Genomic DNA, 13593 nt, shown 5'->3' with positions numbered 1-13593 from the left:
GAGAAAATGTATTTCACATCAACTAAAGATTGACTATCAAGCCTTTTTGTGAGTTGGACACTAACCCCAAAAGGATTTTTTTTTTTATGTAACACACCTTGCAGTTTGACAGCATATAGCTTCAAGGACTCCTCTCACATTTGAGCATTTCATCTCAGTGGATTTTGTGCTTTTTCCTCACTTTCCTTTCTTTAGGAAGCACATCTCATTTTCATTTTTCGGTAACAAGTTACAGGACCCAAAGGACAGTTAAAGGACAGGTGTGTGAGTTTGCTCTTAAAATGAAAGCACACCTTTGGTACATACAGTTAGTTGTTGCAGTTGTTTGTGCTGGGATAATATTCAGGCTTAGTCCGAGGGTTTCATGTTTTGTGCACCTAACAGCTCCGTAGACAAACTTAATAAGATGAAATGGGGACACCTGTTCAGTGAGCCCCACCTCAGCTCCCCTTTGTTCTAACTAAAACATACAAACCTACATAGGCTCGGGCCAACACAGCAGGTGTTTAGATCTCTTCCCTCCATCTGCCCCCCTCATCTCTTCTCTGGCTGACATTTTCTTACTAATACAGTAAATAGGGTCCCTGAACCTGACACACCCTTTTTATTTTCTCCTCCATTCTTTTTCATTCAGTAATGAAACCTGCATCTGTTCATTTCTCCTCTATTTCATTACATTTCTCAGCCTCTATCTTTCTCCTTCTCTGTGTTTTTACTGCTTGCTTTATGAATAAGTAAATGCAGTATTTGGTTTCCCCATCGTTAATTATTGAAGCGACAGTGATACAGGACTTGCCTCCCAGTGCGCCCAGTCGCCCAGACCCATGTTTTAGCTCGTTCCTAGGCAACCAGGCTGCATATAGTCAGGCATCAGTAACATCCTAATGATTCTGCTGCGCATGCGATGAGGGGGAGTGCAATTTACACACAAATCAGTTGGGCTACCATTTGCATCATGTCACCAGGCTTAAGAGGATGAATATGTAATGTTTTTTTTTTTTTCCCCCTCTCTGTCTTTCATATCTTTCAAAGACAAACGTGTGATAAATGACAGTGCTATCACAACAGCTGCCTCTTATTGGGGGTTGGTTACACGGTTGTGTACAAGGGCATGTTGCCATAGAAGGCTTATTTGACAGATTTTAATAGGGAGAGGAGTGGTTAAACAACACTTTTCTTAAAGGGTATCAAGTGTAGGACAAGGTGGGATCACAGACATGGGAGCACAATCCTGAGGTGACCTTGACTGGATTTGAACCGAATTGAAATGTGATGACTGTCATCCTCGCGCCAAACATTTACAAGCTGTCAAGCTGATTTTAAACACTCTGTGAGAGGCTCAGTGGACGTTGGGGATTTTACTTGCTATTGACAAGAGGCAGCAGAGTCTGTCAGAGAGTAAATAAATGATTGAAAGAATTGGCCCGGCCACAACAGCCGAGGCTGCGCTGTCAATCCCAGCTATTGATCTGCAGGTAGATGGCATCAATGAAAAGCAGGAGCTGTTTAAATGAAAAATTGAAATGAGGACCTGATTGGAATTAATTATCTTTGAGCTTTGATTTGTTGGCGAATTAAGCTTCAGATCACATTAGCGGGTTGTGTGTCAGGTGACCAGAGTGAGATGTGATATGCTGTCCAAGTGCAAGTGAGGTGGAAAACCACACTTGCTCTTTTTTCAAGGCCCAAAATCAAACATTTTACACCTCATCTGTCTTTTGGCAAGGTCACATATACGACAAGATGGAAAGTTTTAACAATTTTAACAGACTCTAGTCCAGTCTTAACTCAACAACTTAACAAGTCAGGAAAGAAGAAAGACAGGGTTCAAGGTTCAGGTGATTATGAATAAAGTAGAGGTGTGTAAAAGCAATGGGCGGAATCAAACAAAGACTTGGGAGATTAAACCTCGAACTTTAAGGTGAAAGTCTCCCCACCATTTGGACAAGGACATTGGCTTTGGTTCCACTGGGTTCCAGTGACAGTGGCGGCTGGCATAAAGCATTATTAATGACCAAGGAAACTGGCCTTCAGGCTAGGCGTTAATTATATCACTGGAGAGCTGGGGGAGAGAGAGTGAACACACGGGAGGGCGGGGCCACTCCCTGTGTTGTGTGTGTGTGTGTATGTGTGTTTTACATTGTTAAGCCATTACTGTCCCCGTTTCTAAAAGGAGCCCAGTTGATAGATTGCTAGAAACACTCCCCAATATCAGTGGGAGACCCTATCTCATTTCTGTAATTGTGTTCACGTCAAATAGCTCCCTTTTTGTCTATGTCAAAGTTCCAGGAAGAAAAATTTAGTAACATCCCTTTAAACAAATGTGATCAAGATGGCAGGTAAGACCATACAGTTGAACTGAGTTCAATTTCGAAAGCAGCTTCCTTTTCATTCAGTTGAGCTAACATGCCCTTGAACCACCAGTTTGTTCCTGCTCACCAAAATACTACATTAATTTAATTTCACTTTACTTAATTTATTTAATGAGAATGTATACTCTGATTCAGCATTCCCATTTCTCACTAATCTAAATATGACAGAGTTAACTGGAGAGATAATTTGGTTAGCTACAGGCTACTGTTTTCATCATTAAGCCTGTCTTAATCACCACCATCCTTTCTGTACACTGGCACAGATTCACAGTCTAGTGCACTGCATGCCATGTGCAGAGGGTGTGTTTTTGATGCCTGGCGCCTGCATGTGACGGTTCCATTGGCTGTGAGCGGCGCTCCACTCCTCGCTGTCTCATAGCATCTGCGACGTTGTGCTTTAAAAGGCCATGGGCCGCTCACTGTGTATCCCCTTCAACACAGCTCCAAGTCAACTCTCCTTACAATCATACTACAACTTTCAATCTGGGGCTAAACTGTGAAACACTGGCCTAATGTGGCTGAACAGGACACCAGACAAGTTTGTTTACTGGGTGTCCTTCTGCTTTTACTGTGAGCAGTACAGGACAGCCTGGTGTCAGCTGTACAGAGCCAACATGCAAACTTATGTAGAGAAAGATTTGTTGATTGAAGAAATGTGTCAAGAAAAAAATGCTGTTTTTTTTTTTTTTTTTTTTACCACCTTTGAAGTTGCAATGCTATGATTCTTTTCTCTATTTTAGATCATGACAGTATCACAACCTTCTGTTTTTGGACTCTTGGTTCAAATCATCAATATGAAATATCACCTCAGATGTACATCAAAATAATATCGAATAAGTTCTCAGGGCGATATCCCATAGAAACATTTTCTTCAAGCACTAAGTTGTATGGTAATATCACAACCATCTGTCAATAGTTTTGTCTCCTCAAGACTCAAAATACAAAATCCTTTCTGGTCCAGCTTTGTGAGTGTAACTGTTTGATGCTTTGCCTTTCTGTCTTGTATATCAATAATTCAATATCTTGTGTTTTTAAACTGTTGATCAGACAAAACAATAAATTTGAGGCCATGATTTTACTGTCTGGGAAACACTGATGGATAATTCTAAGTATTTTCTAGTAACTAAATAATCAAAATATTTGCTACTCAGCCCGACTTCTATCACAAAACCAACAAAAGTGTCAATAATTTTCACTTTTGCCACTTTTGCATTGTTTAAAACTACCAATCAAGGTTTGTTGAGTTGAGACATTTGCCATCACCAGCAACCAATGTCCCTCCATTAACTAACACCAGCTCTTTTCTTCGCACACCAGTGTTCAGGGAGCCCTACACAGTCCGAGTGGCCGACCAGCGCTCCATGCGGGGTAATGTTGCCGTGTTCAAGTGCCTCATCCCCTCAGCCGTCCAGGAGTATGTCAGCGTGGTGTCCTGGGAGAAAGACACCGTCTCCATCGTCCCCGGTAGGAAATGATAGCCGTCACCAGAAACGCAAACTTGCTCTGCAGAAAAGTTCACTATGAATGCGTGTTTGCTGTGTTTGATTAGTTGGAAGGTACTAATGGAAACTAAATGTTCGTCCAACACATTAGTGGAGAATACTTGCCTTTAGAGAAATGAGAAACCTCTTTTTTTTTTTTTTTTAATGAATCATGATTTGGTTCACTTCAAAGGTGTGATTTTACTTCAGTTTTTGTTGTCATCAAGGTTTCCTCCTTGTTTGCCATTTTTGTGGTTGTTCATAGCCCTTAATCGATACAAATCACTTTATCTGCGCTGTTGGCAACAGTGCTGGTGAGAGAAGATGGAGGACGGTTGACAGAATGCTTCAGTCATTCAAAAATAAGTCTGATGAAATGGCCTTTGCCTGGCACATTCCTGGCTCCTCACTCACTAACTGACACCGCTGTGGTTAATAGCTGTGGTACAGGGATAAATCAGGCATTAGTAGACATGTGCTGTTTGTGCGAGGAGTGTGTGTGTGGACTGGAGGGATCTAATTTGATGAGTGATAGATCTGTTTAGCTGCTCATCACAGTCGCCCAAAAGAGAGCAGCCACACCTTTAGGGCTCTGCTGTGTCTGGAGCTGTTCTCCCTGCTTCATCTGATCCTCCATTCAAATGGCTCCGTGTTTAATTATAATATCGGTTTGAGAAGGAGCCTCCTACATGCTGCTCTATGCCTGTGCATTGGCATTTCTGTGTGTGTATACATGCATTCGGGGCTTGTGTGGTGCAGTGTTAACATTTGCTCCATGGAGCAATAGCAAATTGCAGGGTGTCAGATGAGACTGTTTAGGTCAGATGATACGTATTGCTCCCTCTGCCCCTTATCTGGCTCTCTGATACCGAGCACCCGTTTCATCTCTCCACAGTGTGTGCGGTGGTGTGTGCATAAAGGTGTGTGTGTGTTTGTGCGCCTCTTTGTATGGCTCTGTCCTTCACACAGGAGCACTCATTGATCCAGCACAACTGTAGTGTGTGTGTGTGTGTGTGTGTGTGTGTGTGTGTGTGTGTGTGTGTGTGTGTGTGTGTGTGTGTGTGTGTGTGTGTGTGTGGCCTGAGGGGGGTTTCCAGTCTGGATCGATAAAGCTTGCTGCTGGATTCCCCTCTCTCTTGTCACGGATCCCTCAGTGTGAGAGTGGTGAGATCAGGCCAGTCTGTTTGACTCATAGCTCTGTGTGTGCGAGTGCACGTCTGTGTGCGTGTGTGTGTGTGTTAAAGCCACTGTATCATGCCTGTGTGGTAAGAGCTCAGTGGGAGTATGTTATTGATCAGCTGATGGACACATTGGGTAAAACATGCACGTATGAACAAGCAAAAGCATGCAGGAACATGTACAAACACACACACACACGATTACATGAGCAGCTTTCTGAGATTATTCTGGTCAGTGCACATTATCCATAATCTTTAATGAAAAGGCTGCACTGTAATTCTCTTTCAGAACGTATAATACAACGGAGTGTATTTAGTGGATATTCTCATCAGTACTTTGATGTATGAATTCAGTGATTTAAATTCATTGTATATGCAGTGAAATGTTGTAAAATACAGTGTGTTTTTGAATTGATAAAGAATATGAAATATTTTTGTAATATTGTAAACCCAGTGTTTTGAGGTTACAGATTTTTGATGTGATGCCACAGTCAGCTTTAGGGGACTATATTGAGCGATTTAAAAAAAAAAATTCACTATTTTCTGAGATAAATCAATTAACTGATTAATTGTAAGGTTTTTGCTAATAACAGTAATCATCCTGAACAGTCTGAATTTACATTTGAAAAGACTCAAGAGACTTTTGTTTTGTTTTCCACTTTTCTCCCTCACTCCTCTCTCTCCACAGGGCTGATGAATAGGTCTTATTAGTAACACAGTGCTCCTCTTCTTCTTTCCGTCCATCTTTGGCTCGAAGCCTCATCTCTTTCCCTCCCTGGTACAGACTGGTGGCCTGTGTCAGCATCATGGACACACAGACACACTCTGACACACTGAGTGCATGCAAGCACCCCTCCCATCCCACTACACTCCACCACACACCTCATCTATCCATCCATCCATCCATCCATCCATCCATCCATCCATCCATCCATCCATCCATCCATCTATCAGTTCCTCGTGGCATGTACAGCTTTCAGTCTTTCAATAGCACTCGAGATGCTCTAGTGGTTCGCCATTTATTAGGGACAGTGTATGCCAAGGTATTGGCTTGACAGGATGACACATGTCACACAGACGGGCGTGTTGGTCAATAAAGCTGAGTTTGAATGGGCTTTGATGAAGAGGCAGGAGGGTGTTTGCTGACAGCTGGCGTCACTGTGAGACGACCCTGCCTGGGTGTCGTGTCACTATTTGACAGCCAAATCTGTTTGCGTTGTGGCCCGTTCGTGGAGCGATGTCGAGGGGGGAGTAGACAGATAGATAGACAAGGCAGACAGTCAAACAGAAAAGGGCTTTGTGTGTTGACTGGCTATTGCCGTTTCTACTCCCCTGTCATACCTCCCCTTCTCTGCACTACTTTTCTATCCAGCCATATCTCTTCCTTTAATTGATGGTTTGCTGCTGCTGCTGCTGTCGGTTAGAAAATTAGCATTTGTTTGCTTGTCAGTTAGGGAACTGAAAGAGTATGCTGTGACGGATGTGTATGAAGGAACTTCATCTGTGCGTGTGTGTGTCACTTTGTTAGTATCCATCTCCTCCTCCAGTTGGAGTTTAAAACAGTGTGAGTTTTATCTGGTCACCATGGTAACGGGTGCGATCCGGCGGGTGGAAAGAGGAAGGTGTGAGGATGCATTGCTGCCTGATTTTTATTAGTGCATCACCACGGCTCGGCTCCGCCATACTCATGCATACACACACACACACAGACATGCGTACACAGACAACAGACACGGAAGACATAACTGCATATGTATGTTTTCTTTCCTTCTGTCTTTCTGTCTGTCTTTCTTTCTTTTGCACATTCCTTTATTCATTACAAGTTGTACATTTAGTTATTCATGCCCCTGAATATGATAGTGGCACTGCATGTGTTATATCATCACACTGTTGCAGATATCAATATCTGCATGTGTTTTAGCTGATAAATAACAAGATATTGCATTTAGCCAGAGCATCATAGCTGCATAGTTTAAGCTGCAAAGTTATGTTTACTACACATATGAGCATCACTATTATTGATATTATATAGTAGCGTGCAAACATTTGAATCTATTTTGACTTGCAAATTTTTATCCATTACACAGAAGCATCAGATTGTTTCACAGTTTCTTTGCACCATTAGAGTAATCAAACAGTCATGAATTATCTTTAGTTACAAGCAGAACAAGGAGTTTTGCAACAGGTGGTTTGGCGCCAAGCAAGAGCTGATATTAACATTGAGGAATTACATGGAAACACAGAATGCATACATGCACCCTAAATCCAGTAAGAACTGTAGCAAGTTTTCCAAGATACCTGGAACAACTTCTCTGCCAAGTACCTTTATTTTACTTTTAGTGCTTAAACGTTTTGCACAGCACTGCAGATTTTGAACTGTCAAATATCAGTGATTGTGTCAAAATTTTTAGTTGGGCTGTCATATACACATCATCTTCAGGATTCTGTTTTTTAAGACCTACTTCACATGTTATCTTTGCTTGACAAATTCCTCGTTAAATGCTGGTACTATAAAATAAATGCTAAAATAGAAATGTAGGAGTATGTCAGGAAATATGCAAAGGCCTGTGTATAACCTTGTGCCATAAATGCGTATGTAGTTGGTTCAGTCTCTTGGGATTTTTGTCTTAACTAGAATTGAAAGAAGGAATTTGACCAGTCGTATAAAGTTTCACAGACTGTGACATTAGACATAATATCTCACCTTCCCAAGATAGAAAAAATAATGCTGGTGAGAATCACATTACTTATTGTGGTTGAATAAATTGTTCTGGGGACACCTGAGTAGCAAACTTCATTAAATGTTGATGGAAACATTGACAGTGTAAGTCATATGACAGTATCAAGTCAGGCTAAAGAATGTGTGTTTTTACCTATCTGACTAAGCCAAATGTTAGATAATGTGGGACATTTTAAAATGCAGCGTCCATTTTGGGAAAAGTTCACATAGAATATCACAGCACTGTTAACCATAACTTCTTTAAAAGTTTATACTGTATTTTAACAGATCGTACAGAACTCCCACATTTTACATGTAAAAAGGCAAAGTGACAACAACACACTATAGGAAATAGACGAAGTGATAGACATGTACAGATAGATTTGTTGATTTTTCTGTTTGAGTCACTGATTAGCTGATACAGCGGGAGGGAAAGCTAGAAAGAGAAAGTATCGAGGATGAAGAGGGTGTGGAAAAGTGTGACGTCTGTGTTTTTGCATTCATTGATTGAGGCTGTTTAATCCCCCTTCTCTTTCACAGACACTGCCTCTCTCTCTCTCTGTGAAGTGTAGCGTCACCACAGCTGCTGCAGCTTCTGTCCCAGTCTCCATTTTGTGACCACTCTGCAGAGGCCCTGTGCTCTCGCTACACCCCTCCGCCTATCCACTCTTAACTTCATCCCTCTCTTGCCCCTTTTCCCTTCCTTTTCTAGAGGCACTTATTAGGATGGTGAAGTGACAAAGCGTCGTCTATTCCTTCCACTCCATCAGGCCCGAAAGTGGACAACAGATAGGCGCAGAGAAAAATTTGCAGAATAGGCAAAAAACCGAAAGACAAAGTGGCACGAAAGCATGACATGCTAAATTATGCAGATGGCAAAGTGGGCATAGGATGGAGGGATGATGGAATGAGGTAGGTAGGTATATGAATACATATGAGAGGATGGGCAGATGGACAAAGAAAGAGGTGTGTGTCTGGTTTTCTTGCTGTCCCCAGCACCCAAGGGAGAAGGAGAAGGCCAGGGGCTCTAAAGCCACTGTGTCCTGCCATTAAAGATGCATCTGACAAGTGCTTAATGCCCCCCAACCTACCCTCTCTCCACCGTTTCTCCTTTAGACTTTCTTTACTTATCCCTGTTAGCATCTGACCATTAACTATTACACACATCGTGCGCCCGAATGTGTGTTTGTCTTTAGGACGGTAGCAGTTCGTACCTCGTGTGAAGATGAGGGGGGGGGGGGGGGGGAGCTGGGGGTAACCGTGGAGGGGAAATGGGTGGTGTTTACTTATTGATGTGTGTTTATGGGCTGTGGTGTGTGTGCGTGTGTGAACCTGGCAGTGATGCGTGTTAGGTTGGGTTATTTATTCAGCACTCGTGTTTGGATGTTTTACAGAGAGAACAGGTGCAGAGCGACTCTGAGCTCGCTCTGTTTGAGCCGACTCTGTGTGTGTTAGTGAGACAGACAGACAGAGAGAGAGAGAGAGAGTCAGACACTAGGGCATTCACTGCTGTCCAGCCACTGATAGGGCTGCAGTGTTTATCTTTATGCATAACATGATTTGAATGTTGAAAGGAAAAGACGATGTGTGGATTTGGAGATTCGCTGAGACCTAAATGTCCATATTATTTATAGATAGATAGATAGATAGATAGATTGTACATGCTCAGGAACATGGATGTTCTGTGTAGAGATTGAAATGGCGGGAGAGATGGAGGGAGATTGAAGGAGGGAGGGAGGGAGGTAGGAAGTGAGAGAGGGCTGTGCACGAGGAGAATTTCAATGGCACTCCAATCATGCAGGCAGTCTCGTTAGCCCAGGGAACATTTGCATAGCGCTTCGGCGAATTCATTTGGCCTTACTCAGAGAAGATGGCTCCCTTTCCTCTCTGCTGGTTAGTTATTCATTAACCACAAGGTGTGCGTGGGTGCATTAGTGCCAGTTTGTCTGTGCATTTTGTTTGTGACCCGCCAACTGACGCACCTTTCATTTTGTACTGTATAGCCCTTTTTTGCGGGACTTGTCACCGCTTGCTACGTTTGCAGAATGGCAGCAGGTCTGCATCTTTCCAATGGATACATTGCCTCAACGCATCCTTCCGCATATGTACTTACAATAGTGGGTCTTTACATGCCAGCAGACGGAATCGCTGTCAGATATTTTGCCAAATGCAGAGCCGACGTCACAGCATTACTCATCACCCAACCGTGATCTCCTCGCTAACACCCTCTTCCTCAAATGATGATGCTGTGCCTCAACTTTGTGTTGCACTGGTGCCTTCCTCCTCATCCTCCATCCCAAGGAGCTAATTAGGGGGAAAAAAAACACCACAATTGACGTTCAGACAATTAGATCTATACTTGAGGCCGTCACTAATGGGGAGCATGACTTGCCTCAAAAAAGCAAGTCAGTTGTAGGATGGGGTAAGATTGTGTGTCTGTGTGTGTTTGGGGTGGGGGCAGGTGAGGTGTCAGCGAGGAAACACAGCCAGTAAGTGAAGATGACACACATAATGAAGAATGCAGTGGATGTGTTATTCTAATTATCCCACTGACACCTCCTCGCGATCTAATGTTGTTTGACAGTGCACAACAACCATGGTGGAGAAGCACACTTGTATGCACGTTTGTATATGTGTGTGTGTGTGTGTGTGTGTGCATGTAGCTATGAAATTGCAACCAGACATTTGGTCGAGGCTGACCGTGTTTGTCACATGTGCTTGAGCTGAAATGTGAATTTTACTTTGTGTGACCTTTCCTTAGGTTGGTCAGTTAAAAGAATTCCATCACTATCCAGTACTCCACACTGACCTTATATGTATTGTGTGATAATAGCTAATTGTTGTTGGTTGTTGATAAAGATCTGGGGGTACAAAAATATTTATGGCAAATAAGACACCTAAATAACTGGGTCCCTCAGTTTTATGTTGGGGATTATTTAGGAAATATGACTTCTCAGAGAAATGAAGTGGAAGAATATGTATTGTGTGCCTGAAAATGCATATCTGATGGTTCTCTCTATTTTTAGCTATGAAACTCTCAAGATACCCATAATTAGTCAGGTTATCATATCGATGTGAACGTGGCATAGTTTTGTATTCTATTTTTAGGAGCCTGAGAGGAAGCCTCTGGCCTTGTGTAGAAATTATTCCAGAAATATAACCATATTGTAGCCATTATAGCACAAATCAGAAGACCTTTAAAATGAGTGACAACTCTATATCAATCTTGAAATTTTTGAGCGACATATCAAGTGATACATGGGCTCTTTACCTTAAATTGGAGAAACTGATGTAGTGTATCAAAGCTGGGTAATTAATTTTAAAAAAAATCAGCAACTCTTCTGAAAATTGGTTCAAGATTTCTGTAATTTTTGAGGGGAAAAAAGCATTTTTGTTACAGTTTTTAAGCCTGAAAATGTGATGTTTTTCTTTGTCATATCTTTGTATCATTTGGACTTTTTGTTGAACAAAAACACATCACCTTAAACTTAGGGAAGTTGTGACATTTTTACATCTATCTTAATCTTAAATTCTAGTGATTAACCAATCATGAAATAATCTGTATCTGCTGTTTAAGTGCTGCATAGAACACTGTAAATGCTCCATTCAGTGCGAATGAAATGATGAATTTGAGGACATTGATCTTATCAGTTAATGAGTAAGTTGACCAACAGGTCACAAACATGTCTAGTCTTTCACTGTGTGTAAAAGAAAGACTCATAAACAGAGGAAAAGAAAGAGAACTGAACATTTATATGTGCATGTGTGATTTCAGACATGCATGTGTTTATGCGTATTTGTGTTTTAGTAGCGCAGTGGGGGCAGGGCAATATGAGAGATATCCTGTTCCAACACGTTCCCGCTGGAGCCGACTTAATGACCCGTGACCTGAAGATGTACATGCTAGGGAAAGAGAGAAGGAGGGAGGCAGGGAGGGAAGCTGAAGAGGGACAGAAAGGGAGGAGGAGGAGAGCAGTGGGGTGAGGAACCAGGAACAAAATGGATGAAAACTGCAGCAAATAAAGCAGAAGAGATGCAAATGTGTCCTCCTGGATGCATCTATCTCCCCGTCTCTTCCTTTGTGTCTCCCTGTCCCTGCCATGTGTCTTGATCTGACCACAGTCATATCCATCAGCTGCAGGAGCTCCTCCTCCTTTCCTCTCTTTGTCCATCTTTGGAGCTTTCATTCACTCTTTTCTTATTCGTTTCTTTCATCGGGCCCATAGATCACAGCTAATCAAAGACAGGATGGAGACGGCCAACAGTGTGCTGACATGCAGCCCACAGTGGACACAAGCAGAGGCAGTGAGAGGAAGATAGAGAGCTTCTAAGTGAGAGAAGGGCGATGAGTTAGAGGTAGAGTGACTCGCTGGGGGGGTAGGCAGAAGGCAGGTGAAATAGATTCACACAATTTACCTGCACTGCCTTTTTTCTCTTAGTCCTACTCAATTATCTTTCCCTTTTGACACTTTGTATTTTATTTAATTCCTGATGTTTCTTACGCTTTTCCCCAACCTCACATATCCTTTGTTATATCTATTAAATTCAACTGTGCATGTCTCTGTGGATATCTGTGGCCTCCCCTGTCACCAAACACATCTCTGTGCTTTATTAATAGCTAATCAATGAGCTCTCGGGGATGTATGAGATGGCCTGAGGACTCCCACAAGACATATACCGGCGTATCGACACACACGTCAATAGTGCATAGAAGTCAGTCGGGTATAACACGTTTAGAGATTTTATCTTTATTGTTTTACACGTTTACTTAAAGTTTTCAGTATGTTTTTATTTAGTCACTGCAACAAAATCATGCAAGCAACTCTGATCCATTATAGACCGTTTCAGATTCGTCCTTCGTGTCTCCTTATTTGGTTTGTTTGTATCATAAATGCACTCTCTCCTTCTCACTTTCTCTTTTACCTCTGCCTCCTAGGGTTCTCTTACTGCTTGACTTGACATTTATTCCTCTCAAGCGCTTATCAGGCCCACTTGATCGCCTCTTGTTTTGCATCATTATTTTTCTTCCCATTCTGCTATTTTCAGCGTGCCTGCCCTCTTCCTATTCTTCCCTCACCTACTTATTTTCTCCGCTCTCACTTTCTGTACCTTAGCTCTTGGTATTTTGAAAGAGCAGTCTGTTTTTTGTTTTTTTTTGCCTGTTTTGTTCATGTGCATAGCCATTGTTTTACAATGCCCAGGGCAATGCAAGTTTTCTGTTCCTCTCACTCTGTCTCACCAGAGACAACAGCAATGTGAGTTTCAAACGTGTCTTAGGAGAAATCCTCTGAGTTTTTCTTTTTATGTTCCCTTTCTCCTCTCCTTCTTGGTCAACCCTTACTGAGCTAATGACTCATTCATTAATCACTTCCTTAACTTTACATTCGTGATATGTCACATGAATAGCCCTCCTTGCCGCACTATAAATTACAGTCCAGCAAAATGACATCTTACGATTTGTTTGATGTCATGTGTTGGCAAACTGAATTAAAGCATTCGCATTCCATGAAACGACTCAATCCAGTGAAATATTATTTTCTCTCTTTCCCAGCTTTTCTATGACTCTCACGCCCAAACCATTTGTTTTTACTACAGATGCACATCTTTAAAAGATAAACACAGATCTATACTACATGGAATCTAAGTAAATTCCCGAAGCAGCTTCAGTTTTTAGGAGCAGTTTCTCAAACAAAATCCAGTGAAGATGTTTGTGAGAGCCACAAATTTTAATGCAATATTGAGCACCATGATAAAGTTTTGTTGCTGTTTTTAAGATAGCGTGATACTGCCACTACCTCTTTTTGCCAGGTTTAGTCTGGTGTCAGAGGCTGCAGAATATTCAC

The 13593-nt window shown here is 42.0% G+C and overlaps 1 protein-coding gene across 3 annotated transcripts in view; it reads left to right on the top strand.

The window, feature by feature from the left end:
• LOC110952546 (cell adhesion molecule DSCAML1) overlaps positions 1-13593 on the top strand; it is a 108388-nt gene that overhangs the window by 14982 nt on the left and 79813 nt on the right. For all 3 annotated transcript variants that reach the window (XR_007945719.1, XM_022196136.2, XM_022196135.2), the window contains exon 3: positions 3690-3836. Coding sequence is in view for 2 of the 3 variants with exons in the window: in XM_022196136.2 (XP_022051828.1) it covers positions 3690-3836 (147 nt within the window). In the remaining variant the exon portion in view is untranslated. The remainder of the gene's footprint in view (positions 1-3689; positions 3837-13593) is intronic.

Source organism: Acanthochromis polyacanthus, chromosome 13 (assembly GCF_021347895.1).
Source record: "Acanthochromis polyacanthus isolate Apoly-LR-REF ecotype Palm Island chromosome 13, KAUST_Apoly_ChrSc, whole genome shotgun sequence".
In the NCBI taxonomy this organism is placed as follows: Eukaryota; Metazoa; Chordata; class Actinopteri; family Pomacentridae; genus Acanthochromis; species Acanthochromis polyacanthus.
Note: the sequence above shows the minus strand (reverse complement) of the source record. Positions and strands in the feature narration are given on the sequence as shown.